This window comes from Genypterus blacodes, unplaced genomic scaffold (assembly GCF_046128005.1).
Source record: "Genypterus blacodes isolate CSIRO-AG114 ecotype Tasmania unplaced genomic scaffold, CSIRO-AGI_Gbla_v1 ptg000118l_1, whole genome shotgun sequence".
In the NCBI taxonomy this organism is placed as follows: Eukaryota; Metazoa; Chordata; class Actinopteri; order Ophidiiformes; family Ophidiidae; genus Genypterus; species Genypterus blacodes.
In genome coordinates, this window is record NW_027466921.1 from 608,621 (window position 1) to 636,141 (window position 27,521).

The following is a 27,521-nucleotide window of genomic DNA, read 5'->3' on the forward strand; positions in this document are numbered from 1 at the left end:
TACATTCAGCTAGTGGAGGTCAGCGTGCTTATCGATTCTGTGTATTTCTCCCTTCGCCCCTTTTCATTCCCTCCTCCTTTGCTGTTGCTGAGAGATAGAACTAATATCAGATAAGTTGAAATGGGGCTGTTCCATATACGGTTCAAAGTGATCCAGCAGAGCGGTGTGGTGACTGGTGAGTGTGGCTGGAATCCACGGCTGATCCAGAGATTATACTCTAACCCATATGCACATCGTGGAGATAAGCTGAAAAAATCCGGTGACTAAAATATTCATCCTGTTTATGAGGAACTTCCCTCCATGTGCTAGTGAAGCCACACACTCACACACACACACACAAGCAAATGCTGTTAATAAGCAATGATGTTCAGGACAAACATTAAATATGTGGCTGCATACATTATTATAAATTGCATCTCATAAAACATTCAGAGAATAGAATAACTTTAAAATGCCACGCAGATGAAGAATGAAGGATGAGAATGAGTTTTATTCATGATTGTTGGTTTTTGAACAAATAATCTCTTGAAGCACACAGCTATACATACAAAATAACTAATAACTTGTGTTTGTTAGGTAATGCGCAAATTTCAATTTTAAAAGACATGAAACGCATATTCATCCAAGGAAACATCAAAAAGTGCAATTTGGTCTGGATCCACAATAACTATTATGACAAATAAAGCAATAACTAGTAATTGTTCTTCTTCTAAGTATATCATTTGAATGAGATACATTTGGGGTATGTGTAGCTTTTCATATCAAATATGAAAACAGTATATTCAGAAGAGACGTGAGGTGGCTTCTCACACAGACAAGCGCAGGTATGAATCCACTCAGAGATGCGTAGGAAAATCACCTGCTGCACACTTTCACAAAACTTCTGAAAATATGGAACAGCAGCGACTACGTTCAGATATAATAGACCTGCCATTTGTCCAATCACCAAAGTTATTTTCCAGGGGCCGTTCTTTTGTGATGAATCCCCCAGCAGCAGCAGCGGCCCGACCACCAGAACATTTTGTTGTAACAGGAGAGTCTTTTAGAAATTTCAAATGAAGGACACGGAGCATAAAGGACCATTTCAAAGCTGCTATTTCACATAAATCCCCTGACATCTTCTTTGTGCTCCCACAGCCTTCTTCTTCTCTTTGCTCCAGCCATTTCTTCTCATTACAGACCAAAGTCAGTGCAGCTAGTCAGTGCCATCAGCTGGACATCAGTCCTCAACTGAAAGTGCACACACACACACACACACACACATACACATACACCTCGCTCTAAGTGCTGTCTCACACACACAGTGCTGTGCTAAATGACATGTTTGAGGTGGGAGCCTCATTATAAGATATTGTACTATTATGGAAACTCAAACAAAAGCCACAATGTGTGACTGCTTGCTGTTACTGTTTATATATTAGCACATTATGTATTTATCACTCGTTGAAATATGACAACATGAATCATGCAAAGCGTGTGATGCTCATTCTGTCATTTCAGTCTACACACATAGACACACGCACACACGGGCGCGCTTGTCTTTTTCTCTGAGTGACAACCCATCAGCAGAAGCCTGACCACCCTTTCTGACAGCCGACAATGCATCTCCAATCTCACTAATGTTCTCTTGTCATAGCCTCACAGTAGGGAGACCACACGGTAGATATACATTCAGAAGACGCTCGCTCATGCTGTGTGTAATGTCACACAGGAGTCAATATTCAAAACAAGGAATCAGCATAAAACAACAGAAGGAATTGTCTATTGTGGTTGAAAGAATCCAAGTGCGGTGCAAAATAAAAGTGGCTGACATCCAATCTCTCTCTCTTTCTCTCTCCCTCTCCCTCTCCCTCCCCCTCTCTATGTGAGTGTGTTCCTGTGTGTGTCTATGTACAGTGTGCACTTAACGGACTGGTATCCATTAAATCAGCAGCTCTTTCAGAACCAGACCCTGTGAATAGGCAATCAAACAGCTTTGTGTGCACGCAGTAATTGCAACCCAGAGAAGAATTTACCAAAAATATGTCGTTCCCTGACTCCTGTTATAAATTTACACACTGTGCACCTGTAGAGTTACTGACAATTAGAGCTGAAAACCTCAAAGTTGGAGGTCATGCTTTGATTGATCAGTGATTGAGCAGGGTAATCAATAATCACCCAGAGGACAAAAATGCTTTTAGACCAAAAATCATGAATCTTTATTGGCAAGAAACATCTGAGCAAATGGATTCAATCATACAATATGGCTCTCGCATAAATTAATTAGACCATTTCATGCTCCATAAATATGCAAAGTGATCATAAATCAATTACTGACCACATTAAAAAATCATATTTAAGGTTTCATTTCAAGAGAAAATTAGTGTATGGGCTAAATTAACTTGCCTATCCTTGTACATATTAAAGACGGTTTGATGCATAATTAAGAATAAAAGTCATTTCTATTCCCCAGCAGTTGTCAGAAAAATCTTCACCCCGTTAAGAAAGTAATCCCACCACAATCACGTAACCTCTTTCGCGACAGTTTGGGCACCTTTATTTTTAGAAGTGTGCTGTTGATGTAACACACCGTGTGTTGCTGGTAGTTAATGTGACCGTGGTTGACAGGAAGCCAATTGCTAGAAGAGAGCAGAGTGCGTGTGAGGCAGGTCAGCAGCACACTGGGCAACATGGCCACAGGCACAGATTGACCAACACATGTACAGTCTGAAAATCAATCACACACACACAACAACACGGCATCTGTAGACTGTGTTAGAATACAGATATACAGCAGGAGAGCAAAGCATTGTGAATGTATTCTATATATCCAAGACCATGTGTCCTCATATGTGGACATCACATTTTTCATCATTGTGCTTAATTTAAACCCGTTGTCCTCATGTCTGGACATTTTTCACTTTTCCCTAGTGCTATACCACATACCAGACAGGAAGAGATTTGTGTCCATATGTTGTACACATATGATCACACACTCTTCACTTTTATGGTATTAGACCCCGCTAATCCTAAACAGCAAGGAGAAATTAAAGATACATACAAAATAAATGTCTGGGTCTCAGGAGGATATGTGCAGTATGTGAGCTGCACTGGAAGAAAATGGTTGAGACAGGAATTTGTGCATTAGCCGTTGCTTTTAGATCCAAATGTTGTGTTGAGACCAAATGGAATAAGATGTGGAGATATCAAATGTGATATAAGTGAACCATGTAGAATAAATTCTATTGTTGAAGGTCTATATTGGACTTCCTGCTCTTGATGCGATCACAGCACAACACAATATGTACAGTATTACATAAGAGGAGCATGATGGTGAGCATGATGGTGAGCATGATAGAGACAGTTTGTGTGTCAGAGAGGACTGACTGACTAATTACATGGTGTGTGTGTGTGTGAAGAATGTCTGTGGGTGTGTCAGTATATAGAGTGTGTTTGTCACCTGATACAGTCTGTGAGGTCAAAAGGACTGAACGATTCGCTGTAGGCTGTGAATAAATGATTCACTGACGTAACATCAGTTTTAGTGTCCATACTTAATGGACTTATTGATTGCTGTCAGGAAAATCTATACTTTTAAATTCTGCTCTTAGACACAATTGCTTCTTTAACAACAATTTCACTCATGATGATGAATTTCAGTCCACGGAGAAAATGTGTGACATTACAAATCGATATGATTTTTTATATCAAAATTAGAGAATTTGATTGCTGAATAACCGAATGAATGACAGAATAAGTGAATGAAGACTTATTTCGCCATTTGGCTTTTTATTTAAGACGCTTTTTGGCCTTTTTTTAATAATCAAATGCAGCCAAGAGTGTTTGCAGCTAAGTAACAGAGCTTTGTTTGTTCTTGTGTTTGTCTCCCTGAATAAAAGTGATGTAAGTGTGGTTGACTGACTACCATCATTAGCTGGAGGCTCAATACATCACTGCTCCTCACTGTCGCCTCTCTGTCTCTGTGCTTTGTTAGGAGGATGGATCGGGAATTCTGCCGCACTTGTCAGTAAATGGATCAAAGTTTATTGCAGCCCCATACCTCCACTGTGGGCTCATCTGTTTCACAACTCTATGTAGCAAGCTTCACACTCCACTAACACTTTGACTCCTCAGTCAAGCAGCATCTCTGCACGTCACACAATTGGATTTTTTTCAGAATGGGAGGAGCAGTAGAGAGAAATGTTTGTGTCTCTAAAAATCAATGTGTTCATCAGGCCGTCAACCTCATTTTCTGTTTGAATAACTGTGTGTAATAATGTGTGAGCTCCTTTTTAACCTTTCTGTTTTCGATGTGGCCACAACGTTAGAAATTACTGGATCCAAGCTGCGGAAATGGAACTTAAAGTGGTAAAAAAAAAAGTGGGAATCATTCCAGCCTCATACAGCCAGGAGAGCTGTGTCACACAAGCCAATAATTGGAAACTCATTGCCACCTTCTCCAAAATGATCCCCAATACACGGAGGTAATTTTACTGTGCCTGAACACCGGCTACCCCAGCGTGTCAAACAGGCACCTGTTAGACAGACAGGATCACAGGGGGGAATTGCACATGAGCACTATATCACTGAGTTTCACACAGCGCTTGTGTGAAACTGAAACGTTTCATGAGCAAGGAAATGCAAATGAGCCACTCTAGTCTGCATGGCCTCCTGCAGCGGATTACCCACCAAAGAAGAAGAACATAATAGATCAAAGTAAACATAACATTTTTGTTCACTTCCTTGTCTAATTTTCTGTTTGCTACATTATATATTTCTTGCATGTTGCCTTCTAAATCAAACAATGAATGCCATCAAATGAATGTGAGTAGTAGAACAAATGGCAATAAAAGTACTACTACTTAAACAACAACAACAGCTACTACCACTGCCACTACTACTAATCAAACAGCAACAACTACTACATGACACTAAAACAACAATACAAACTTCTGCTACTACAACTACTTCTCCTACTAGTGCATCAGGAAACCAGTTGTAGTCATCATTACTATTCTGTTTTAGGATTAATAGACTCACAGTTTTAACAGATATAAAAGTCCTCAACTCATTAATAGGATATCAGTTTACATTCATTTAAGTTAGCGCAACTAAAGTAAAGGTATATTGATTGTTATTGTAGTATCGATTTCTTTCCCCTTCAAAGGTAGAATATGCGCCACCTTGCACGTTTCTGCGCATTGCTAGCGCACAATGACACAGCAGAGACTTTACCATTAACCGCTCCCGCCCCCTGGAGGAATTGAACCAATCGTGTTGCTCGTTGTTGGGACGCGCACGAGTCTTTCGGAGGTTCTTCCCTCTCCTCAACATGGTGAGTGCTACCATTCAAAACAATACTTCATTTACTTGGAAATCGACGTTTGTATTTGCCAAGATTGTGTTCGCAAATGGAAGTCTCTTGTTAAATAGCTGGATTTATGTTTCCGTGACGCTAATTGAACGCTGCACCAATCTACAAACCCACCGGTTAGCAAGTTGCATTAGCGCCGGGCTAAGTTAGCATATCGTCATGATGGTCCAGACTATGTCCGGGAAATGAATGTTTTGAGTTCTAACGATCGCTGCGCTTTGGCTAAATAAATATTTCTCGTTGCAGACTTATAATTTGTCCTATATACATCTACGGCCTAGAACAGCGCTCCTGTAGCAAACTAACAAACTAAAACCCCAACTGTAGCTGCTAGCGTCAACTAGCTGCTACTCCTCGCCAGAGTTGAGACAAAGTATTTACTGTTTACTGCTAAATTGCAGTAATGAGGAGAAGCAGAGTTACGATGTAAACTCCTCTCAGTGTTTTACTATATGAAGTCATGTTATATGATGCTTATGTGTTTACAAATTAAGTATTTTTAAGTGAAAGTACTTGATACATTGAGTAACATTCATGTATCCCATAAACAGCTGTTATTGTCTAAAATATAACCTGTTACGTTCTATTCTATATTATTAAAGTGGCTTTGTACTCCATTGACCTTTTGTAAAGTTTAAATGTCTAAATGTTTGTCTTTTGTCTTCCTCATTAAACATAAAATGTGGGACTCTTTCAGTTTATTTAAGTATTAATTATCATTTATCTTACTTTGGGTCATTTTACATTCATATTTATCATATATATTAGTTTAATTATATTATTAAGGGAGGTTTAAGTTCATGACCTGTTCCTCCGCTGGCTCCCTGTGAGCCCACTAACACTGTGTGGTCTCTTGTTGATGACAGTCGTCGTCGGAAGCTAATAATGGCCCAAACCAAGCGCCCCCTTATCCAGGCGTTCCTCCTTCAGGGATGCCTCCCCCCTTTGTAAGTCAGCGATAGAGATGTTTAGACTCAAATCTCAGGGCCGAACAGAAATGGAGAACACCTAAGGCCGGGGTTGCTCGTCTTCTTCACTCTTCATCGTCTCCTTCTTCTATATATCGTCTAGATGGGACCACCAGGAATGCCGCCTCATTTCCCTCCCATGGGAATGCCTCCGATGGGACAGAGACCTCCCAGCATGACCGCCATGCCTCCTGGGATGATGCCCCCCGGAATGATGCCTCCGATGGGGGCGCCCCCTATGGCTCAGGTGAGGCTCCTACATCCGTCTCTACACTTCCACTTCCACTTTCACTATTCATACCTAATCCTAATCCTAATCATGTGACTGTATCCAAAACAGAACATCTTCTTTACGCTGCCTAGCAACGCATAGATGACACATTCATGCCACGTAAAGCAACAGAGAGTTTACTTACTACAATGTTTTATCTGTAGCTTGCAGTATTGACACAGCAGTAACAATGAGAAAGAAAGAAACAAAGCAGCATATTAGAGGAAGTAGTAATTCAGATCAGGTCATTCTGATTTGTCGTCCATTTGCACTGAAATATGATATTATTCTCTACGCTACAGAATGATGCACCTTAGCTGAGGAGAAGCAAGAGAGCCGTGATAGGATTAAATGTTAAAAGGAGAAACATGGCGCCCGCCAGCTTTCTCCACAGGGGAACGCACACACACATTTGTAACTTTCTTAACTCCACCGCTGTGCTGAAACCTCGAGTTCTGCGTCTTCATATCAACCCCTGCTGACAATCTGTACACTCTACACTCATATACCCGTTTATATTTATTTAGAATTGTGTTGGAAGTACACAGACACACACACTCACACACACGTACACAGCCCTTCCCCTGAGCGTAGAAAAGGTGTAAACACATTAACCAACCAAATGTGTGTGTGGCCAAGTGGGACAGGCTGCGTCAGGCTACACTAATGTGACAGATCAATCATTTTTGTGTAATTATATAAACGTATAAACTGCATATAAAAGGCCCTGTTGTACACGATTTGAATGAAGAGTGGAAAGGAGCTGTGGTCCTTGGAGTAAAACTATTGTTGACGTCATTTGCTGAGTGAATTCTCTCCATCTGGCACCGGCAGGCAAATTTAGCTCTGGTGCGATGGTGTCAGTCATTAAAACAGGGTGAGGGAGAAGGTGTTCAAGGTGTCGGCGTCACAGATCTGACGAAGGTGGTAAGAGGCTGTGGTTTTGTTAAATTGAGCCCCCCCCTTCCCCTCAGCCCGTCCACACCCCAGCGCCTCATCTCTCGCCGCGTCTTTAATACGTCTGCCTGCCCGCCGTCAGGAGGAGGTTTGGAAATGTCAAATGCATATTTCATGATGCGTCTTTTCTTAGATGCCCGGCATGATGCCACCCATGATGCCCGGGATGATGATACCACCTCGCATGCCAGCTGCGGCCGTACAACCAGCAGGACCGGTAACTCGCCCTCTCTCTCCGTCTGTCTGTCTGTCTGTCTGTCTCTCTCGCTCTTTGTCTGTGTCTGTCTGTGTGTGTCCGTCTGTCTCCCTCTCTCTGTCTGTCTCCGTCCGTCTCTCGGTCTGTCTGTCTGTCTGTCTGTCTGTCTGTCTCTCTCTCTCTCTGTCTCTCTCTCTCTCTCTCTCTCTCTCTCTCTCTCTGTCTCCGTCTGTCTCTCCCTCTCTCTCTCTCTCCCTCCCTCCCTCCCTCCCTCCCTCCCTCTCTCTCTCCCTCTCCCTCTCTCTCTCTCTCCTTCATACACATCAGCGATCTGCTTCACACGTCATAAAAATAGCGTTTGCACCCCTAACACACACACTACAGACGTCCCGAAGATTCGAACGCTCAGTCGATTTGAGTTTAACCGTGGCGTCATTAACTAAACGCCCCGATGTCTCTTTAATGCACACATTTCTTTTCCTTTGGCTTTGTTGTAGTTGTGTCTGTAATGTTTGTTGTGTAATCGCTGAGTCCCATCTGCACACACAGATGAATGTTTTTCCTCTCCTTATTGCACCGTAATCACATTATTCCACACAAGATGTTTTATTTTATGCGTTTGTTTCTTATTCTCAGAGTAGTAACTAAGTTATGTAAACGAGAAGTCAGATATCTTTTGATTAATGATAATAATAATAATCCAATATTAGGTTTGGAGACATTTTAGAGGCCTGTCTTTCTTCGCCTTTATGGTTTGTTGTCGTGTACTAAGTTGGAACGTTTAGAGGAGTTGTGTGTGTTGATTTCCCACCTTGTGAATGTGGGAATGTTGGTCAATATTCCACCTTATTAATGAAACTTCTGATGTCTCGTCCACAGCCTGGCGTCGACTCAGGTCTGACTTAAACTTGTTTATTCACATTCTATATTCTTTGCTGGTTATCTGTCCCAAGTGTGTGTTTGTGTGTGTGTTTAACGCTGCCGTGTGCTTTCTGTCCTCACAGCTCCTGCACCTGGAACAGCTGTAAGTCCAGCCTCTGTGTTTATACCTACGCTGTTTGCAGCCGAGACAGTTTTAGTTTGCTTCATTTTTGACATTTCTCTCCACTATCCGCAGCCTATTTATCATCGTGTCGTCTTGTTCTTTTGTCCCGCAGAGTACGTCAAACGGATCTCCACAGGAAGATCAACCGAAGAAGGTTTGTGCACGCAAAAGACAAGTATATATGTGGACGAGGTGTTAAAACTTTAAGATAAATAGATAAACTCTGAGTGCCTAACTAGTAAAAAACCTATATTCAGTTGTTTTCTCTATCGTTTCTCAGAAGTCTCTTTGGACGGAACACAAATCTCTAGATGGAAGGACCTACTACTACAACACAGAGACCAAGCAGTCCACATGGGAGAAACCAGACGAGCTTAAATCCAATGCAGAAGTAAAGACCTTACCCTCACACACTCTGCCTCACCTATACTACATGATTAGTGCGTGTTGTGTTCACTGGTACTGACATGCTTTCCCTTCTGTCTTGTAGCAAATGCTGTCTAAATGCCCTTGGAAAGAGTACAAGTCGGACACGGGGAAGCCCTATTATTATAACTCCCAGACTAAGGAGTCCAGGTGGACCAAACCGAAAGAGCTGGAGGATCTTGAAGGTGAAGAAGTGCTGTCTGCTGTCGGCTCTCTGAGTCTGAGGCCTGAGAGGAAGGCAGTAATGTGGCGTTAAATCATTCTTATATTGGGCACTGTTGCACCCCATGGGCGAGCCTTTGAAATTATGATGAATGGCAGACCGCTGGCCTGTTTACTAATAACACCACCACGTATTAGTTTGGGTGTGTGTGTGTGTGTGTGTGTGTGTGTGTGTGTGTGTGTGTGTGTGTGTGTGTGTGTGTGTGTGTGTGTGTGTGTGTGTGTGTGTGTGTGTGTGTGTGTGTGTGTGTGTGTGTGTGTGTGTGTGTGTGTGTGTGTGTGTGTGTGTGTGTGTGTGAGAGAGGGGGGCATCATTAATGCAGGAGCACAGGAACACACAGTGGCCCCCCCAGTATATTCACTCTCTCATCTGCAGTGGAGCTTTGAAATGAAAACAAGCATCCTAACCGCCGTCTCTTTCTGTCTATTCCAGGCATGATCAAAGCAGAGGAGAACGGGTAAGAGCTTCCTGTTTACCTTCAGTTACTCCTCAACACAAATGCGGTTATTAAAGATAAAACGCAAACCATTTCCTCTGTGATCAAAAAGACCCCTCCAATTTCCAACTCATTCTAGCCGCTCATTAAGCTCTGTCACTCTAACGGGACACGCTGTCATGTCTCTACGGCTTGATCTCCCCCCTCCCTCAGGACGGTGGAGGCGGCAGCTCCCGGCACCGCCCCGGCGCCCGCCACTCTAGCGGAGAACGTGCCCGCCGCCGCGCCAGCGATGGAGGTGGACATGGCCCCGGCGGTCTCGGAGGAGCTCGTGCCCCAGCCCGTCCCGCTTCACACCGCCGAGGTCAAGACCGCAGACACACCTGTGGCTGCCGCAGAGAACTCGGCGCCCGTGGAGACCACAGTGAGGTGAGGATGACGTCATCTCCTAGCTGCCGACTCCCGTATAAAACCACGAGACGCTATTACTGTCACAAGCAAAGCACACCGTCCCGACCCTGGTTACACACTAATGAGTCCACTGTGTCCCTAAGCAATGTGCAAATCCTTAGCAACGGACACACAGGAAGACAACATGGACAACATTTAAGCAAAATCCAGACTGGTTTAGGAAAGAGGGCAAGTGAGAGAAAAAACCAAAACAGAACTGTCCTCTGCATTTAGGTCAATCTGTGTGTTTCTCTCATTTAGCCTCTTTGATGTGACAGCATGTCATGAATGAGTCTAAAGTGAGTGGATGTGTTCAGGAGACACACATGTCACGTCTCCTAAATGAACGGGACACTTTAAAGACGTCTATAGCTTTTACATTTAGATTTCTCAGCACTGGTGTCTTAGTTATCAAGGAGCGAAAAGAAGAAAGCCTTTTCACCTCTGATCAAATGGTGTTTTTCTTTGGCAGCATCGAGGTCGTTAAAGAGGAACGCCCCGAACTACAAAAGATTACTTACAAATGGAACACCAAAGAGGAAGCCAAGCAGGCCTTCAAGGAGCTGCTGAAGGAGAAGGTGAGTGTGTGTGTGTCTTGAGTGTGTGGTCACCGGTTCGGTCACCGGTTCAGGCTGTCAGAGGAGATTATCATGCGACAGGACAGAAGCAGTCACCAAAAGTCATCAGGGGAATCAAACTCAAAAGAGTCCACAAAGTCAGCAGGATGTATTTTCGGCCGTCCCTCTCTTTTAAAACTTTCACGTTATCTTTTTTTTAAACATGAACAGAAATGACACGGATTCTGTTTTTGGAGTGGACGTTGGCTGTGTCTCATCATGCTTAATGTGTTTACCAGCACACGCTCTGCATTCTGATCTGGATCTAATCCCTGCACCTCCTCCTCCCTGGAGCCCCCCTTCCCCAACCCCCCGGGAGGTCTTAGCACAATTGTTAAGCTTCACCTCCTGTTGCTGTGGCTGCGGTGTGCGTGTGTGTGTGTGTGTGTGTGTGTGTTTGGTTGGCGAAGGTGGCTCAGCGTCACCCGCCCCTGCCATCATCGCTGCTATATTTAGTCTCTTTTTAATTTTGCGCACAAAGCCCTCCTCTGAGATTGCTCGCCACATTTCCTGCAAGATCTTAATGGCTCCGTCTTTATGATTAGCTTTATTGCATCAAAGCGCGGGGCTGCCTGGGATTAAGACGCGAGAGAGAGAGAGAGAAAGTGGCACGCCTCAGCGAGTCAGAATTACTGTGACAACTGACAAGACAGATGCACACGGCGGAATCGGTTCATAATGGATGAGGGGGTTTACTCTCCGAGAGCCCGAGTGGCAGAAAGGGCGCTTACGTAACTCCTCCACGCCGCTCCTTTGAATTATTGGCTTCCCTCTTAACACAGCATCTATTAGTAATTAGGGAAAATGCATCGACTCGTCTGCCAGGAGCCCAAACAGAGAAACCCGACACACCCTTCCTCCCTCATGAAACAGGCTTTTATATTAGATTTTCAGACGTGCATGTTTACATATTCATTTCCAAACATGCAGGACGTCCTCACTTCAATCTCTCTGCTCTCTTGTGTTTCAGGGCGTCTCCTCTAACTCCTCTTGGGAACAAGCTATGAAAATGATTATCAATGACCCTCGCTACAGGTACGACACTTCCCCGGGATCAGTCCGGACCGTATTCAGTGGAGCAGATGAGCGCAGTGCCCGTCTATCGTCTCTCATCAACCAAACTCTCACTCTTCCTCTTTCAACACAGTGCCCTTCCCAAGCTGAGTGAGAAGAAGCAGGCGTTCAATGCCTACAAAGTCCAAACGGAGAAGGAGGAAAAGGAGGAAGCTAGAATTAAATACAAGGAGTCTAAAGAGACCTTTCAGAGGTTCCTGGAGAACCACGACAAGATGACATCCACCACTAGATACAAGTATGTGAGGCGGTGATGTCGCAAGCTGTGTGTGTGTGCGGGGCTTTGTTCGGAAATGAGTCACAATTATTCCAGCGTATTCAATGAACATTCATGCTATCAGATGCCATCAAATTTAGATTAGATCCAGGTTTTATTGTCCCCGGAGGAAAGTAGGTTCCCACGGCACCGTACATCACAATTTTGCGTCACACTTACACAATAATAACAGACAGATTTACGCTTAAGCAACACACAACAGCAGGCAAAACAACACAAACAGTTACATCAGCGTGGGATCTTATTTATGTTTTGTGCATCTCTGGGATTATCCGGTGGCACAACAGAGATTCTGAACGTTTGCTTGTCGTATACGTCCCGTCGTAAAGAAAGAAAACACGAGCAGAGATTTAGAAGTCACGGCTGACGGATAACTTGGTCACCTTGACAACCTGCCAGTCTCAGAGTGCAGCTGGCACAGCGGCCGACGGTTACGGTTGCACTTCTGGAACGGCAGCTGTAGGATCACAGCAAGGCTCTGTGACTAAGACTGTGTGTGTTGTGTGTTGTGTCCGTCTGTACTCCTTAAATCGAAAACCTTATCTCACCTCAGTCGACCACAGCTTCTGCCTCCACTGAGCGAGGTCAAGGATCAGGTCATAGTCAGGAACACCAGAGACGCATACGGGATTTAGTTTGAGTCACTGGGCACAACTGCGTATGGAATGGAGGGAAACAAATGGTTAAAATTGCCTCCATGTGGATAACTTACATTCATTCTGTGTGTGTGTGTGTGTGTGTAATCCAGAAAAGCAGAACAGATGTTTAACGAGCTGGAGGTGTGGAGCTGCGTCCCAGAGAGAGACAGGCAGGAAATCTACGAGGACGTTTTATTCTACCTTTCTAAGAAAGAGAAGGTAACATGTCCGTCTACACTTCACAGCTAACAATCCCCTTCAAATCTCTGATGCTCTGGTTCAGTGAACACGGTTGTTTCCCCTCCCCCCCTCCTCCCCTCTACACGCTGCAGGAGCAAGCCAAGCAGCTGAGGAAGAGGAACTGGGAAGCTCTGAAGAACATTCTGGACAACATGGCCAACGTCACCTACCGCACCACCTGGTCTGAGGCGCAGCAGTACTTGTTAGACAACCCCACCTTTGCAGAGGACGAGGAGCTCCAGAGTACGGCAACAAACATTCACGTCCTTGCATAGTGTGTGTGTGTGTGTATGTGTGTGTGTACGCCCTTTGTTCGTCTATGAAGGCTTTGATGTCTCGCAGTTAATGGTCTTTTTTTTCTTTCTTTCTTTGCCGACAGATATGGACAAGGAGGACGCACTCATTTGTTTCGAGGAGCACATCCGGGCGCTGGAGAAAGAGGAGGAGGAGGAGAAGCAGAAGACTCTACTCAGGGAGAGGAGACGGCAGCGCAAGAACAGAGAGGCGTTCCAGGTCAGAGGCGACGGAGGCATAAATGAGATCTCACAGCACTCCAAAACAAAAAAAGCCTGCCGCTGTTTTGGCTTTCACAGAAGACGTGTCCAGACGTGTTTTTTTGTTTTGATCGTTTCCGTTTCCTCTCGTAGAAATTTCTGGACGAGCTCCACGACCACGGTCAGCTTCACTCCATGTCCGCCTGGATGGAGATGTACCCGACCCTGAGCTCAGACATCCGCTTTGCCAATATGCTGGGCCAGCCGGGTAGGAGAGCAGGTCAAACTCCACATGTGACCGCACACATACACACACAGCCGCACCAGCTGAAGCCTCTGACGCACGTGGATGTGCCATGCATACGCCAGCACAGACAGACACACACACACACGGCTCACTGACTTTAGTATCCTTGCTGTTCTTGCTTCAATGTCATTTACACATTTTAATTCCTGATTTGTTACAGGCTCCACCCCCTTGGACCTGTTCAAATTCTACGTAGAAGATTTAAAGGCCCGTTACCACGATGAGAAGAGGATCATCAAAGATATCCTTAAGGTATGATGTCACTTCAAACTGTGTTTAACTGTTCGGTCACCTTTCCTTTTGCCTCTCTAAAGTATTTGACTGACCTTCCGGAATGTGCTTCCAGGACAAAGGCTTCCTAGTAGAAGTCAACACCGGCTTTGAGGACTTTGGATCGGTCATCAGCTCGGACAAGAGAGCAACCACACTGGACGCAGGCAACATCAAGCTGGCCTTCAACAGTGTAAGACTTCACAAGCTTTTCAGTCACGTTGCCTCAAGGCTTACTCGGATAAACAAACAGCAAACAAAGCGCGTTTCCAGGACAACCCTGACTATATATACAACTATTGAATATAGAAGGTTTTCCTGAGCTTTGTGTGAAACCTGCTGCTGGAGGATCTGAAGACATTTTCAAGCTGCTCTTTAATAAAGTCACTTTAGTGTAAAGGACCTTGGTTTTATGCGTAGAGGTTTTTCTTATTTTTTTGCCGGTTTTGTTCCCGTAGCTACTGGAGAAGGCTGAAGCCAGAGAGAGGGAGCGAGAGAAGGAGGAGGCCAGGAAGATGAAAAGAAAAGAGGCCGCCTTCAAGAACATGCTGAAGCAAGCCACTCCACCTCTGGAGCCCGAGGCTGCGTGGGAGGCAGTATGTTCCTAATGCAAACACTCCGTCTGTGACCCGACGGACACACACGCACTTTCCGTCTAGACACATCACTGTATTCAGAACAGCATCTAGCAGCAGGTTGTCTTTAAGATATACATCTTGTAGTAAGTGTTTTGTGTATCTCTGACATTTTCTCATCTCAGGTCAGAGAGAGATTTTTAAAGGAATCGGCCTTTGAAGACGTGACTCTGGAGTCTGAGAGGAAAAGGATCTTTAAAGACTTTATGCACGTCTTAGAGGTAAGGTCGTCATGACAGTGGGAACGCTTTGTGGTTGATTGTATATGTGTTTACATGCTGTGCATCATTTGAACAGCACGAATGCCAGCATCACCATTCCAAGACGAAGAAGCACTCCAAGAAGTCTAAGAAGCACCACAGGAAGCGATCTCGCTCCCGATCCGTGAGTGGTCTCTCTTAAATGCACCGCTCTTAGACAATGCAAGGACATCTTGAAGAATAATTCCACTATCAGTGTCCTGGAATGCCCATTTTCCTGGATTAACGTTGTAGATTTGCGTCTCTCAACTCAATGTGTCTCAACAGGGCTCAGAGTCAGAGGAGGACGAGTACCACAAGAAGAAAAAGAGGTCCCAGTCCAAATCCCCCTCTGAGCGATCCTCCAGCGGAGAGTCTGGTGAGTGGCTTTCACAGCTCACATTTAATTAAGTCTATAAATCCAGCACAGCTCTATGGCCACTCGCTGACATTCTCCTGCCCACCACCAGAGAGAAGCTATAAGAAGTCCAAGAAGCACAAGAAGAAGGGAAAGAAGAGACGCCACAAGTCTGTAAGTCTACAGGAGGGACACGTACGTGTGTGTACGTGTGTGTACGTCTGTTCCGTTTGAGCATTTCCACTAACCACCACCGTTGCTACAGGCATCTCCTGAGTCAGACGGCGAGAAGAAAGGAAGAGAGCGGGACGGAAAGCGCGATAAGGATGCCGACAAAGATAAAGAGAACGAAAAGTCCCGAGGGAAAACTCATTCAGACTCCAAAATCAAGTCGCCGAAGAGGAAATCAGCCAAAGAGGAGGTAATTTCATTTATTGTATTCATTCAACGGTTTAAATCTAATAGCGCTAATGGCTTTGTGTGTTTTTTCGACCAGTCTCGTTCACTTTGTAACATTTGATGGGGGGGTCGTCGATCTCTCTGCCGTGTTGTAATCAGGGCGGCTGGGATACATCAGGCAGCGAGCTGAGCGAAGGCGAGCTGGAGAAGAGGAGGAGGACTTTACTGGAGCAGCTGGACGCACCGTGACGACCCAGCTCACCCCACGGCCTTTTAACATCCTCGCCCAGCCTCCGCAAAACTGCGCTGTCCCTTCCATTACGCATCCGATGTACCGGCCACACAGACCCCCTGGGTGGCGCTCTCCTCTTATCACATATGGGTTTGTGCTACACTGAGCTAACATTTCTTATGTGACTAATTTGATATCAGGAAAAAGACTCTTGCCTGTTCTAGGCTTTACATTTTTAGTTGAACTTAGTTGTACATGTATTTTTTTCCACTAGTTTTATATTCAGTTGAAAGCGAATCTTAATGTTACACTGACTCTTAACATGCAAAGTGGAAGAAATATAAATATTTCAAGAAACAAGTTCACATTTCCTGTCGAATATTTGATCGGTTCTAATGAAAGTGAGTCCGTTTGATTTAATTGTTTCAGTAAGTTTTGATTAAGTGTAATAAACTATTGTTTCCATTCATGATGTCATGTCTGGTATTGTTAATAGACTCATTAGGCCAAAGTGAAACATTTTACATCAGATTGCATGTGACTGCTAAACTCAGATTTCTGAAGAACTAGTGACATCTGCTGGTCAATCTTAGAATAATTTAAGACTAAACCTCACATAAAAGAGCAGCATAAAAGAATTACATCTACCTAATCCAAATCATAAATCATCCTCACACAAAAGAGATGCATTAAATCACAGCACAGCTCTGCCCAAAAACTTCAAAGCTAAGTGGCTTTGTTGGAACATGAACTACAATTGCATTTCCTTAAGAAAATATGTTTATTGTAATTGCCGAAAGGCCTGAAATGTCTGAATGGTTTCTTTACCAGAAAGAATGAAGTTACAAACAGTTTGATTGACAGCTAAAAGCTCATATCCTTTGAAGCTGCTAATTGAACAACAGGTGCAGCCAATTAAGCTGATACAGAGCCTAATCAGTCTAACGGCAGAAAATGACAAACCACATGTGGAACAACTGGCTCCGACGCAAAAACTATACCTGCTATCTGACAACGGATTGAACCTTGAGAAGCAAGAGAACGTCCTAAAGGCAGGGGTGTATTATGGTTCAAAAAGGCCAGATAATAAAGAAGAACCAGTGAGTTGATAAAGATGTCAAATTTCAGCTGAAATGCAACCAATACCTGGTCCTGAATTTTCCTCATCTAACCCATTAGTTACTAGTTTTTATTTAAAGGCAGAAAGAGTATAAACTGCACATGTTGCTGTAAACAATTACAATAATGGTCATACTGCTTTTCCACACTGACCAAAACAACAGAATGAAGGCACAAATAGAGCACCGCATGTACACACTTAATGCTCAAACAGCAACAACTTGCTTAACAGTAGAATATCCTTAAGATACTAAGTGTGTGGCCATAGTTAAGCGGCCTTGGTGGTTTAAGAAATACATCATGTCAAAGCTCCCATATGACAGAGACCAAGTAAGCTTTTTTATAACTCACAGTGCAAGTTATGAAAGCATTAAGAGAGTTTGGTAACATCACTCTCACAGGCATTCCACCAACTCACTGGAGTAAATGAGTTTTGCCGATATGCATGTTGACAAGTTAGAAGCATGAACACTGTGGGTTGTATTGCATCACAGTCGGCCCTGTCAGTGTGGCAGTACTTTGATACTGAAGTGAAAGTTCAACAAGAGAATACAATAAAATACAACAAAATCATATTCAACATAGTTTATTTGATCATAATGGTTGACAATCTCAGATCATCTAATTTTTAAAAAAGCATGTTATTTTGTAATAAGCACAAAATGCTTACAAATACACTGACAGAACAACAAATCCAGTCAAAGAAATGCTGCCGATAGAGACGGTGAAGTTCAGAGATGATTGGCAGAACATGGAGATGACAGAACAGGCGAGTGTGTCCCAAGCCTCAAAACCAGCCAATCACAACCAACACAAGCTCCTACCACAGCCATGATGTGTATTATGAGACTAAATCTTCCAAAAAAACTAAAATATGAGATATGAGTAGTTGCAAATCAGACAATTGGATGAATTTGAATGCGGCAGAAGACTTTATTGATAATAAATGTAATGTAAATTGAACAAAATGTCGCTGGTTTTGATGACAAACCGACACACCCACAAGCTAACCGAGTGACCAGTTGCTCCTGTTTGACAGTGAGACCTTGTGATTAACGCTCTAACACCTTTCTGTTAATGGTTTTAAGCCGCTACATTTGACTTAATTAAATATACAAAATGGAAACAAAAACTATAAGTTAAAATAACATTCAAATCATATAGCACAAGGCATGGAAAACTTTGTTTAAACAATATGTACAATATTAACCCTCTGGTAATGTGTATTAAGAAGTACAAAAAAGGGAAAAAACATCGCTTGTAACAAAACGTCTGTACATATAGGAAAGTGTTGTGGACTTTGCTTTGCCGTGTCTGTGATAAATCGGCACGTGGATGAAAGCTTAAAGGAGCCTCTTCAGTGGTTAAATAGCATAAATTAACATGAAAGAAGGCCAGTATGCTGGATTATTGATTATGCTGGAACCTTTTAGAGATGAAATGCAAAGTTATATCCAGTTTTGACGATGAGCTCATCCAGTAGGCCTCCGCATCTTTGTTACATTCTCCACACAGAAAATGCATACTGGTCCTTAAGAGGCCCTGCTAGGAGGGGTTTACTTTATTTGTTCCCAGAAACCAGCAAAGAAACATGTGAATGGACGACACGTGAGCTTTATCTCAACAGGCAGCCTCGGCTTATGAGTTAAAAGCTAAATTCACACTTGATCTAATAAACAAGTGATGGAAAAGAAGATGGAGAAGCTGTGCTATATACATTTCACATTGACTTCCATCTACTTCATACTTCCTTGAGTACTCTGAGTAGAATTTGGATTTCTGTGTCTGATCATCGGCGCTTTGAGTGAAATTTGAAAAGCTCACATGATGTAAAATACTGCAGGTTAAGCAGCTGGGTGTACAGTGAGGAATGGAAAGAGCTCTGGAATGTTCCAACACGCCGGAGTTTAAAACTCATCACCAAAGGCGGAAGATTTGTAACGGGGTCCAATACATTCTATACGTTTCCAAGGAAACATCTCAGACCCTTTACAGTCCAGTTTTACACATGACAGAAATCCTTACATTAAAGCCTGCTCAGGTTTGTATTGCTTAAAATGGGATTATTCAAAACAACAGACAAACAGAGGACAACAATGACTTTCGACTATAAAAACAGGTTCAGGCACTTGGCTTGTCTAAGGTTTCGAACTCAACCTTACACACTTTCAGTTCAGTCCCATATCTTCTTCCAGTCCTTCATCGTGAGAAGCTGCTACCACACACAGCCATGGAACAACACCGCAGTCTGTATCCGTATGTAGTATATATACATATTAATCTCTGTTACTACGCCTTCTTCATCAGCTTGCGTTTGTCCTTCACTCTACATGACATCTCTCTCTCTCTCTTGCTCTCTCTCTTTCTCTGTCTCTCGTTCTTTCACTACACATCCTTTCCCGTCTTCTGGCCCTGAGCACGTGCATTGTTCCCTCCTCACATGGCCACCTCGGCGTTGTTCACTGGCCGCAGGTTCTGATCATCAAAGCGTCTCCTGACACTCCTCCGCACCGCGTCTGCTCGCCTGTAAGGCTGATTCCTCAGATCTGACATGGAGGGAGGGAAGGACGAGGAAGAAAGGGAGGGAGGGGGGGTAGGGGTGAATAAAAGAGCTGTCAGTCATGTTGTCAGGGCGATTTTGATGAGCCCGCAGGCTCAGACTGCTGGCCGCCTGTCACCCAAAGCAGCTTGAGTTCTACACAGAATAAAAAGCCTCCAGGCTCCGGGCAGCTTTCCCTGTGTGTTAGACTGAGACAAGCTACAAGGTCTCAATTTGGAGGCTTTGCCAAAATCTACAAAGCTTCAGATGATGCATGTCCCCCGGAGTAAGAGGCTAAATTTAGATAAATAGCTTTAGCTCTTTAATGCTGATAAAGACAGTAAAGACTACTGGACATAAAGACTAATGGTTATAAAAGAGATAACAAAGAGGAGGGATATAGAATAGAGGGAGAGGAAGGTCAATACGATACTGACACCCTTAGTGAAAGGAAGGAGAAGACAGGGAGGAAGGTAATAAAAGAGATGCTTGCCAGGTTTGGGACACATCCACCACTACAGGTGTGCTACTGGAGGAGTTCCTTACCCTCGAGTAGACATTGGGAAATTTAGTAATATTATTCTTCTTTAAGGCTAGATGAAGAGAAGACAAAATGAACGTTAAAAAGGGGGGAATGACCCCGAACACAACAGCCCCATATTTCACAGCGGCTTTGCAAACACAGCGCTGCTGCACGAGCGAAGCGAAGGCTGCTGGGCGGGGGCAGAATAGGGAAACGGGCAAGGGCACGGAAAGAGCTGGAGGCTGTTAACTGATACAGCTGGAGGAGAGGAAGACGTAGGAGAGAGAGAGGAGGATCAAAGCTTCTATGGTTTTTAAATCTGTGGCGCTAAACTCAGGCTGCTTTGCAGAGTGGCTACCAGCAGGGCAGTGAAAGCTCAACTCTAGTTTCCACAAGAGAGCAAACTCAACTGAAACAAACCAATATCATTAAAGGAGACGACAAAACTGTTATTGTTCAACATGACAACAATCCAACCAGGACGTGCTGCATGTTAGTGTCGCATGCACTATGTGACTGGAGAGGAAGAAATGCTGGAATGCAAACAAAATTAAGACATCCCGGGCGTCATGCAAGGCGAAGCAAAACCATGTGAAAGGGAGGTGATGTAATGGCAGGAGCATAAAGAGCAGGGGGAGGGGGGACAACACGTGCATTAAGCCACAGCAACACAAACACAGATAGTAACGTGTAACAATGAAAATACAGTACATTCATTCATTATCATTTCAAACAGTGAACACATGAGAGCAAGTTATAATGTCACAGACACACAGGCATGAACAAGCTGAGCTTCATGGTGCGACTGAAGCAGCTGCACCATGAAGACCAGGTTACGTTTACATCTAATCTGAGAGGCACGTCAACCCAGTTTAGATTAAGTTGTTTAATGTACAGCCACTAGATGGCAGCAATCATTTTATGCCTGTGCTCCTGTTACTAATCTGTGACATTATGGTTTGCTGTGGTGAATGATGATGTCACACCGGTCATGCAGGTGGGAGAGGAAACCGTCGCCCACCGCCAAAGTCATGCACGGGGGGTAGGGGAGGGGGGAGACGCACCGACGCACGCATAACACACACTTCCGACACGTGCGCCTGGGTCCACCGTGTGCATGCACAGGTCCGAGTGTGTGAGTGTGAGAGTGTGACCGTTACTGAGGGGCAGCGAGAAAACCAAAACAAGCATGCACTCAGGTGTTGAGAGAGTAAAGGGGGGGGGGACACAAAAGAAGAAAATAGAACGTCGTGTTCCGGCAACCTTTGAGAAGAGAGAGAGTTCTACAAGCTTAGTAATGGTACTCCTCATTGAGGGCGGGCTCGCAGAAGAACCGAGAGCCGCGCTTGGCTGTGCGGGCGGTAAAGGGCACTGTCTTCAGCACTGCATCAGGGACAACATGGACAACAACAGCCAGGACAAGACAGGACAAACACAGTATAAGAAAAGCAGACATCTACAGGGGGTTTAGCACCGGTTAGAACTCAGCAAATACCCAACAACGCCATCGGGGGCTGTGACTGAACCTTCATTCTAGTTATGTTTCATTACTGACGGGACTCATGAGTAGAACCTAAAGTTATGGGGATGTTATAGAGTTCCTGTGTTTAGGTTTGAGGGGGTGTGTGAGAAGTAACTCAACAGGTTATGGGGTTGTGGCCATGTGGGTCATGAGCCAAGGAACATTACAGTGGATTTTGAGGAGGATCCAGATTATAATTGTTAAATTATTCTGTTAATTTTAGGCCACCATTCAGACTTCCTGTGTCCTGTGATAACACTGACCACTAGATGGCAGCAGATGGACCAAACAAAAACTATTGCCAGTGGTCAGAAATGCAAATTTTCAAATTAGAGCTTTATTGGGCCAGAAGAGATTTAACTGATTCAGTTAAGTACAAACATTTAAAGCTCCATTAAAGCAGCATTATCCAATTAACAATTTCCATTATGACCTCCTAAACTTGGGTCAGAGGTCAGATTGTAAAGGTCAAATGTGCAAATTAAAACATTTCTTGTCAAAATATAAAATAGTTAATCGTCTAGGTGACCGGTTGGGAGGATCAATCTGAATTTGAAACATTCTTCACTGACCTTACTGACTAAGTAAGGTTCTAGGAGTTAGTCACAGCCCGGTCCTGTCTACGTACAGATAGTGTTACAAAGCAATGACAAGAGGACAAATAAGCAATGATCATCACACATTTGATACCACTCAGAATGTGATCGGATTAGCTGTGTGTGTGTGTTTGTGTCCCATTACTGTTAGCAAAGCCTCTGGTCTGAAACACCTCACGGCTCGATGTTCAAAGAGCCAAAGTAACCATGTTAGTTGGTTTAGAAACCCTGGTTAATGGCTGCAGGAGAGGAGCTTCATGCAGAGCGCCCTGTGTGTATGTGTGTGTGTGGCCAGACTGAAGGCAGGGCCTGGCTGAAGTTACCCGTGATGATGTCCTCGATCGCCCCGTCTTTGCCTTCGTACACGTGGCGACTGTCCTTAACCTGTTTCCTCCTGAGCTCGGTAATCAGCTCTTGCTGCTGACGCTTGTTCTTGTGAGACGGAGACTGGAGAGGAGACACACACACACAAACACACACACACACACGCAAACAAACAAAGACTTTACTGGAGGGAGGGAGGTACGGAGCCAGGAATGGAGGGGGCAATGGAGTGAGGGAGGGCGACCTACCTTCTGGTCCTGCTCCATCATGGCCTCCTGTTCCAGTAGTTTCTCCATCATCATCTGCTCCTGTCTCTTTCTGTGCTCATTATCCTCCGCAGCTTGCTAACAGACACACACACACTCATATTGAACACCACACACCACCGGAGCTGCATTTCATACTGTATGTGTGTGAGAGATGACCACTCTACTCACCCTGTACGCTTTGACAAATCGCACAAACACTGGGAAGAAGACGGACGGCGGCGCGGTTTTGGCGTTCTCGCCGAAGAACTTCACCGCCTCGTCGAAGGCGTCCTTTTCAGAGACAGAGGGTGCGTTATTGTTTATACGTTGTCTCAGTGCTCTGTTACTCCTACACGCGCGTGCTACAGTAACAACACACTCACCTGTGCAATCTTGGCTTCTTCCTGCAGCTTCTTCAGTTTGCTCTCGTTGAGGGCGATGAAGTCTTTGAGCATGGTGTTGTGGCCGTGCATGCTGTACTCCCGCCTGGTCAGCTCCATGCCTCTCTGCATCTCCTTCACATCCAACAGTACGTTCTCCAGAGACACTGCGATGGGGACACACACACACACACACACACACACACACACACACACACACACACACACACACACACACACACACACACACACACACACACACACACACACACACACACACACACACACACACACACACACACACACACACACACACACACACACACACACACACACACACACACACACACACACTAAATTAACCTCCAGCCATGACAGATTTCCGAGCGTTTGCATGGGTTTAGGCGTGGCCGCACTCACCCGCTGCAGCTTTCTCCACATAGTTCAGCTCGTTGTAGAAGAGAGAAACCTGCGAGTACTTCTCCTTCACCACGTTGGCGATGTAGTGCAACAGTGTTAACTTCCGATCCGTCGACTTGGTGTCGAGCAGCTGCGAGGAGCATAAGGGACGAGACAGATTTAAAGACAATAGTAACAGATTTCTTCAGACTAATAATGCCTAATAGGGCAGCTGGACTCACCAAGTCTAAACTTTGCAGCTTGAATCCGTACACTGCTCCCCTTTTGCTGCTGTTCATGTAGTTTCCGAGCGCTAAGATGATCTGAAACGGGCAGGAGGAAGCGTGAAGAACGAAGCTGCGCAGTCATTTCAGGTAACGTGAAGGTGAAACGCGGTGTTACACACTCACCTCGAGGATTTTCTTCAGCTTCTGCGACGACTTGATGGACACGGAGGCGGCGATGACTGCATGAAGTTGCTGTCGGGGACACAAAGAGGTGGACGTGAGAGACAGACAGGTTGTAGAAACGCCCAACAGCCTGAGAACGGTTTCCCTCCCGGCTCTCACCGGCGTGAGCATCTGCATGCTCTCGTTGAAGTTGCCTATAAACGTCATGATGGTCATCTTCTGCATGAGCCGCTCGATCTTGCTGAACTGCATCATGAAGCGGTCCTCGTCCGTCAGGCTCTCCAGCGGCTTGCGCTCCTTCTCGAACTGCCGCAGCACTTTGACCTCGTTCTCCGTGGGCTGGAAGCGCATCAGGCACTCCACGAAGTCCACCGGCAGAGTTCGCAGGTCGAAACTGCACACAAAAATAGTTCAATCAATCGTCTCAAGACTTCCAGACTGACTCGGCATGAATGTGCGTGTGTGTGTGTGTGTGTGTGTGTGTGTGTGTGTGTGTGTGTGTGTGTGTGTGTGTGTGTGTGTGTGTGTGTGTGTGTGTGTGTGTGTGTGTGTGTGCTAAGGAGACGTACAGCTGAATGGCCTTGCTGATCTCCTCTGGCGACTTGCCCACTTTCCTCAGCGTGATGGCCAGGTTCTTGGCCCGGTTGGATTCCAGCAGAGACACCTTGCTCGGCATCTTCTGGATGACCTTGTGCTTGCTCATGGACAGATCGATCGACGGGCCTTGAGCTTTCGTCTTGAACATCTCCTCGAACTCGTCCACGTTCAGATCCTGGAGGACAGTGAGAAAGGAGTGATGATTCAGAGTCACATTGGCATCCTCTCAGCCGGGCCACGGTGGCGTTTGGCGGCGGGCTCTCACCTCCAGTATCCTCTCGTCGTCGATCTCGTTGAAGACAGTCCCGTTGATCTGGTTGGGTTTCAGAGCGACCCAGTTGAAGACGGGCATACGGAACTTGGTCTTGATCGGTTTCTTGATCTTAACAGCTGGACAGGGACACAAAGGAGTTAGCGGCCCTGCCTTGGGGCTGAGTTAACGCTAACACCCACACAGACACACACACGTGACAGGGCAGACAGATGTGGGTACACACACTCCTTTGACTCCTACGTCTGTCTGAGCTCTGCTGTGTCACCAGAGACTCAGAGTCCGTTTCTATCATCATCTTGTCATTGTGTCTCAACATGCAGTAAGACACTCACACACACTTTCTCATGTCCAGCAGAACTACAACACTGCATTAAAGTTGTAGCTAAAGTGGCTACTGAGTGTGAATCTAGACAGGCGACAGCAGGGTGTGAAAGGAACTCATGCACAGGTTTGAAATGTGGTATTTTCAGTGTTGCAGCATCATAAAGAAGGCAGTGAGGACAGATATAGCCTGAGAATGATGGAGGAATTAAGTATCAAGAGTACATACAGTATATTGGGCAATTTTTGAGAAAGTTTAATGGTGGTCACTGCCAAAAACAGAGCCTGAGACTGAAAATACCATTTTCATAACCTGGGAAAGGAAGAGAAGAGAAGAAGGGGGGGGGGGGAGAAACACCACAGAACAAGCAGAACCTACAGAAAAGTTTGATGGGTCCCTCTGGGTCGGCAAAAAAAAGAAGCAAAATCAGGGAGAAAAATCATTAAAGAACTGAGTGAGAAACGGGGACAGGTTGGGCAATTTCTACATAAATCTGGATGCACAGCACATCGACATAACAGCATCAACTAATTCCTATGCCGGGTCAACTAGATAGAGAGTAAAGTCAAACGATAAGAAGAGAAAGTACAACATCACACACACATCTAGCCATAACACACATGTACTAACCAGCTGATCGACTGACTAGTATGAGCCATGAGACATTTGCTAGATCTGCTGGCCATGCACAGGTGTAAGTAATCACTCATTAATCATGGCTGCGGTGCATTAAGCTGCATCAGAGCCCTCGTTAATGTTATTAGCTGCACCTGTGACTTTCAACCTGTAAGCCACAATATCCAGCAAAGATCAAGAGGATTGTCGGTCTTTCTGTGTGTGTGTGTGTGTGTGTGTGTCCTCACCTGCTAACCCGGAGTTCATAATGACGGTGGGGGTCCCGCAGCCGGGCAGTGGGGGGGCTCCTGGGGGAGGCGGCGGGGGCGGTGGCGCTGACATGCCTGTGACGGGTCCCGGGGGTGGAGGGGGCGGGGGAGGAGGAGGGGGTGGCGGAGGCGGGGGAGGCGCCGCTGGAGGGGCGGACGACGGGCCGTTTGGCACTGGGAGAGAGGAGAGAGGAGAGAGGAGAGAGAGAGAGAGTGAGTGGGTGTGTGTGGGTGTGTCAGCGTCACCATGCAGAATGCCGTCATGTTCTGATTAATGACACAACTTTCTCCCGCTAAAGGCTGAAAGTCAAATCAAAGCAATTTAACTGCGAGACCTGCCACACAGTATAAACAGCTGGTAATGACTTAAAAAAAACTTTATTTTTCCTTTAAATTCTTGTAGAAATTTATACATTGGTTTTTTTTTAATTCTAATTTCTATGCTTAATAAACTGCATTTATGTAGTATATATCCTACTTTTGTAATTTCATTGATTTATCTTCACCTACAGTAGTCAGGTGGTCTCCATGGTAACACCTGCATTGCACCTTACTTACAATCCTGTCAACAGTATGTAAAGAAAGCTTGAGTTGCATCTTTCAGCAGTGCTGCAAACAGCAAGTCTGTGTGTGTGTGTGTGTGTGTGTGTGTGTGTGTGTGTGTGTGTGTGTGTGTGTGTGTGTGTGTGTGTGTGTGTGTGTGTGTGTGTGACTGAACATGAACCTACCAACTCCATTCACAGGCAGTGGAGGAGGAGGTGGAGGAGCATGGGTGCCCCCTATGCCTCCCACATGGTTGGGACTGTAAGCCAACACGGCGCCGGGCAGAATCTCCATGCTTTGGGGGGGCGAGGGCAGGATGGAGATGTCGCCGTCTCCCTTCTTGTGGATCTTGATGGTTCCCTGCTTTTCCAGCTCGTTGATCTTCTTCTCCAAGTTGCACTGTCGCTGGATGGCCTCGTCCTTCTCCTTCACTATCTTCCGCAGCGTGTGGACCTGGGAGTTTGTGTTTTTGTAGACCTCCTGTAATGGAATGAAGGCAAGAAAAGGCATGAGGAAGATGATTTTTGAGGCGGGGCAGCAGTTCTAGAAGATCATAGTGCACATATATTTGTGCACTGACCCTGATGGATTCCAGCTCCTTGTTCCTGTGCATTAGCTGCTTCTCCAGCTCTACGATCTTAGACATGGCTTCATTCTCCATGTCCTGCAGCTTCTCCGTCATCTGTGGAGAACAATAACCAGGAGGAAAACAGTTATTAAACTTATTTTTTCAGGA

The 27,521-nt window shown here is 45.1% G+C and overlaps 2 protein-coding genes across 7 annotated transcripts in view; one reads left to right on the forward strand and one right to left on the reverse strand.

Moving 5' to 3' along the window:
* Positions 1-5,240: 5,240 nt before the first annotated feature.
* On the forward strand, positions 5,241-16,572 carry prpf40a (PRP40 pre-mRNA processing factor 40 homolog A). 3 transcript variants are annotated; one of them, XM_076161904.1, is made up of 27 exons: positions 5,279-5,314; positions 6,220-6,300; positions 6,425-6,568; positions 7,683-7,766; positions 8,625-8,640; positions 8,750-8,769; positions 8,903-8,944; positions 9,071-9,181; positions 9,281-9,401; positions 9,872-9,896; positions 10,089-10,304; positions 10,798-10,903; positions 11,913-11,977; positions 12,090-12,254; positions 13,042-13,150; positions 13,264-13,414; positions 13,551-13,684; positions 13,819-13,933; positions 14,133-14,224; positions 14,319-14,435; positions 14,701-14,838; positions 15,003-15,098; positions 15,175-15,261; positions 15,405-15,495; positions 15,587-15,648; positions 15,740-15,895; positions 16,033-16,572. In XM_076161904.1, exons 1-27 carry the CDS (start codon positions 5,312-5,314, stop codon positions 16,120-16,122), a joined length of 2,637 nt encoding a protein of 878 aa, XP_076018019.1. In that variant the 5' UTR covers positions 5,279-5,311; the 3' UTR covers positions 16,123-16,572. The 3 variants fall into 3 exon arrangements, with proteins under 3 accessions (XP_076018022.1, XP_076018019.1, XP_076018021.1); XM_076161906.1 differs by having other exon boundaries at positions 15,971-16,059; XM_076161907.1 differs by lacking the exon at positions 6,220-6,300 and having other exon boundaries at positions 5,241-5,314.
* A 1,222-nt stretch (positions 16,573-17,794) lies between these two features.
* Positions 17,795-27,521, reverse strand: part of fmnl2a (formin-like 2a) — a 40,126-nt gene continuing 30,399 nt past the window's right edge. Inside the window, exons 13-27 of one of the 4 annotated variants that reach the window (XM_076161901.1) lie at positions 27,366-27,467; positions 26,971-27,265; positions 26,222-26,416; positions 25,028-25,152; positions 24,735-24,937; positions 24,325-24,559; positions 24,166-24,234; positions 23,998-24,078; positions 23,777-23,906; positions 23,360-23,523; positions 23,166-23,267; positions 22,977-23,072; positions 22,728-22,851; positions 20,257-20,356; positions 17,795-19,770 (exon numbers count right to left, since the gene is read on the reverse strand). In XM_076161901.1, coding sequence (XP_076018016.1) covers position 19,770; positions 20,257-20,356; positions 22,728-22,851; positions 22,977-23,072; positions 23,166-23,267; positions 23,360-23,523; positions 23,777-23,906; positions 23,998-24,078; positions 24,166-24,234; positions 24,325-24,559; positions 24,735-24,937; positions 25,028-25,152; positions 26,222-26,416; positions 26,971-27,265; positions 27,366-27,467 — 2,022 coding nt within the window. In that variant the 3' untranslated portion in view covers positions 17,795-19,769. Of the gene's footprint in view, positions 19,771-20,256; positions 20,357-21,549; positions 21,670-22,727; positions 22,852-22,976; positions 23,073-23,165; positions 23,268-23,359; positions 23,524-23,776; positions 23,907-23,997; positions 24,079-24,165; positions 24,235-24,324; positions 24,560-24,734; positions 24,938-25,027; positions 25,153-26,221; positions 26,417-26,970; positions 27,266-27,365; positions 27,468-27,521 lie in introns of all 4 variants that reach the window. The other 3 variants (XM_076161902.1, XM_076161903.1, XM_076161900.1) reach the window with 3 other exon arrangements.